The sequence below is a fragment of the Pundamilia nyererei genome, unplaced genomic scaffold, assembly GCF_000239375.1.
Source record: "Pundamilia nyererei isolate P.nyererei 1_Seehausen unplaced genomic scaffold, PunNye1.0 scaffold00021, whole genome shotgun sequence".
In the NCBI taxonomy this organism is placed as follows: domain Eukaryota; kingdom Metazoa; phylum Chordata; class Actinopteri; order Cichliformes; family Cichlidae; genus Pundamilia; species Pundamilia nyererei.
The window spans coordinates 3,114,467-3,118,094 of record NW_005187422.1 but is presented as its reverse complement, the minus strand read 5'-3'; the positions used below and the strand labels follow the sequence as shown (position 1 = coordinate 3,118,094).

The 3,628-nt window shown below is 42.0% G+C and overlaps 1 protein-coding gene across 1 annotated transcript in view; it reads right to left on the bottom strand.

The window, feature by feature from the left end:
- mfsd4aa (major facilitator superfamily domain containing 4Aa) overlaps positions 1–3,628 on the bottom strand; it is a 13,355-nt gene extending 9,727 nt beyond the window's left edge. The window contains exon 1 of the mRNA XM_005726758.1: positions 3,163–3,628. Within this exon, the coding sequence (XP_005726815.1) occupies positions 3,163–3,392 (230 nt within the window). The 5' untranslated portion in view covers positions 3,393–3,628. The remainder of the gene's footprint in view (positions 1–3,162) is intronic.

Here is a 3,628-nt window from a genome sequence, read left to right as displayed (position 1 = left end):
CCCATGAATCGTGGTGGGCGTGGTCCTCGACAATGCTTAGCTAGGTGGTACAAGTAAACTCCACATGGATGGCAGGACCCAAGGTTTCCCAGCAGAACATTGACATTACCTTTCTAGCGGCTTGACTTCTTTCTACAGTGCATCCTGGTGCCTGGGTTAGGGTTATGTAAGCATTCGGCAGTGGACAGGGGTTAGCTCTTCTCTTGTATCTGACCACATAGGCCAACCACTAACATGCATCACTGAGACTTGGCCAACCATGACTCAGTCTCTGGTTCACCACTGTTCCTTCCTTGGACTCCCTTTCATAGAGACTGGGAAAACCCCACAAGAGTTACAGTTTTGGAGATGCTCTGACCCAGTCATTTAGGCATAACAATTTGACCTTATGCGTGCCTATTTTTCCAACTGCTTTTTGCAATGTGCCAAAATTCTTGTGGATTATTTAAACATACAGTACTGTAGGTCATTAACTATAGCACCAAAGCTTTTGTAAAGTGCTTCAAGTTTGTTAAATCTATAAGTGAACTATACACTTCAAACTGATGAAAGTTCAACACCTAACAGCATATTGGCAAGTAACAGTAACAGGGGAGAACACAGCAATGTACATAATGACCAAAGTCACTTATTAATTATGTTGTTTGTTTGTATGAATGCGGCAGCATTATGTCCTCTCTGTTCGTAATGGATGGTCCAGTGTGTCTTTGGTAAAGGAGTGAAGAAAAAAAAGCACCTTTCCTGAGTATTTAGAGAATTCCACATGCCCGTATGATAGGTACCAGGCTGAAACTGCGCTGTGAAAAAGTATTTACCCACTTCCTAGTTTCTGTTTTTCCTCTTTTTCCTCACACGTTTCAGATCACGAAACAAATTTAATTATTTTAAAAATAACCCAAGTAAATAGAAAATCAGTTTTTTAAATGATGATTTATTTTATTAAATATTATTTTATATTAATAGTTCCCTCCTTATTCAATCATAAATTAACTGTGATTAACTACATTTTTTGGAAAGCTAATCTCTGGTTCAACAGCCACACTATCCTGAGTACTGCCAGACCTGCTCACTGAAGTAGAAAATGTATGTATGTATGTATGTATTAAGTGAAGTAAACTGAAAGATCTCTAAAAGCAACACATCATTGCACAAAGAAACATCAAGAACAACTCCGCCAGGATGTCTCAAAAGTCTCACTTGTCTCAGTTAAGGTCAGTTTTGATGATTTAACAATAAGAAAGAGACTGGGCTTCCATGGGAACGTTCCAAGGTTCCAAAGGCTTTTTCCCGTTAACCAAAAAACCCAACATTCAGTGAAAGGAACTCCTAATGCTTCAGTATACCAAGACATTTTGGACAATTTTTGGACAATTATATACTCTCAAGTTTGTGGGAACGGTTTGGAGATGGCTCCTCCCTGTTCAAACATGACTGTGCACCACTGCACAAAGCAAGGTCCATAAAGACACGGACGAGTTAGTTTGATGTGGAAGAACTTAACTGGCCTCAAATCAACCTGACAGAACACGTTTGGGATGAGTTAGAGAATCAGTGTCTGGCCCCACAAGTGTGATTCTGGAAAAATGGTCAGAAATTCCCACAAAAACGAAACCTTGGTGAAGCTGTTATAGCTGCAAACAGCGGCTGACATCATATTAAGCTCTATGGATTAAGAATGGGATGTCACAGACGAGTGAATGTGTTTGGCATCATACTGTATGTTCATTGTGTCCCAACACATGTAGATTTCCATTTCACACAATCTGTCATTCCTGCTCAGTGGCTGGAAATTTCAAACAGAGATGTGAACCAAAACTCTGTCATTTGCATGCCACAGATCTGCCAGTCAAATAAAATATTCAGTCCAACTGTCACAGGTGAAAGTCTAGCTGCAAAATTATTTCAACACTATTGTTAATCAGGAACAAAACATTTCATACTGAGCCGTCCATCAAGACCACAATATTTTGCAAACTCTCAACTTCAGTCACTAAAAAGAAAAAAAGAAAAAAAAATCCCATTTGGTGTAATAATTCATCTGCTCAGTTATTTTATCTGTGCATTCATAAACCTGAACTCTCGTTTGAATGTGTTTATTTACAATGTAACTTTATTCTGTTTTAGGGCCAAAAAGCAAGCTTTAAAGGTAGCAGAGATATCAGCAAAGGCACGTCTTTGTTACCCACAGGGTTAGTTACTGTATTTGGCTCTGTACTCTGTGAAACTCTAAACCACTGTCCTGCTCAAATGCTCACATTTGAGCAGGACAGTGGTTATTGACAGTTATTATTGACAGAATAACCAGTTATTCTGCCAGAACAAGAACGCTGATATCACTGCAGGTAAGTCCTGTAATTAGAAGACGCAGGAGAATTAGAGGACATAAGTGACATAACTGACTTAAACTTAACAGGTAAACTCGTCCTCTTTTCCTTATTTAAAAAGTTTTAACTTTTTTTTAGCTGCTTTCATGGTTAAGTGGCTCCCTAAACCTTAACAAGCTGAAGATCCAAACATGCCACATCACCCACGGTGGCACCCCCTTGTGAATAAGTGTATTTTCAACATGTAACAGAAGGCTAATAAGACATATTAACTAGTTTAACAATTGTGGTTTTGGTATCTAGAAAGGCTCCTGCAGGCAGTTGTGCTTGTAGTCACAGAAACCCTGATAACAGACCCACCTGAGAGAGTAGCCTCTCCTATAACCACTGACGTCAGTGGCTTCAGCTTTGCAGCCAGCAGTTTATTCATATCATGCTTTTAGTACAAACCAGGTTCTTTTAGGAAATGTGTGGAACAGATTGAAAACAGTTCATAGTGACTCCCTTTGCCGCACAGCTGGGACCTGTAAAGGTGAAGTATATGATCCTTTGTTTATTATAAAGTTCATCACTGACATGTAAACTATGTTATCCTACACACTCCTTGGGTGTGGGTTCACATGGACCCTGTTAGAAACCGTCCCAGTGGGCTTGTGTCTAACCCATCACACATGCAGAGTGAGAGAGGATTCACAGCTTTCACAGCTGAGCTCTGATAACAAACACAAGTCAAAGCATTGATGACTGGCAGAGGACGCACAGGATGAAACACAGTGAGGTGTTTTACATGTGAAGCTAGACCTCGTGAAAACACCCTGTGTTCACTAACCAGACTCACGTTTTCTTAAACAGTCCTCCCACGCTGCTGCCCACCAGCAGAAAGAACTGCTGAGAGACAAACACCCAGGTGATCTGCTGCAGGGTCGACTGGGTCTGACACCTCAGGTCCAGGATAGTGGGTCCCAGGAAGGCGATGCACAGGCCGAAGCTGAAGAACACGCTCCAGTAGGTGAGAGTCTGTGGCCAGTGGCGCTTAAACAGCAACCAGATCCGCTCGTCCAGCAGCATCGTTAACACGTCTGAGCAGACGGAAGTCCTGAGAGGCCTCACAGCTGCCAGCTGCTCATATCTACAGAGCCGGCTCCTTCACACTGAACTGAACACACTGCCAGCCGACAAAGTAAACAGAGTGCGAGCACTCAGCCGAGGCGTCCTCCACTGCTGTGCCAGCGAGCTTGTAGTGAAAATCACGTTGATTGGCTGTCGAAAGCACCGCCCTCATGATAATGACAGCTCTGATCCGT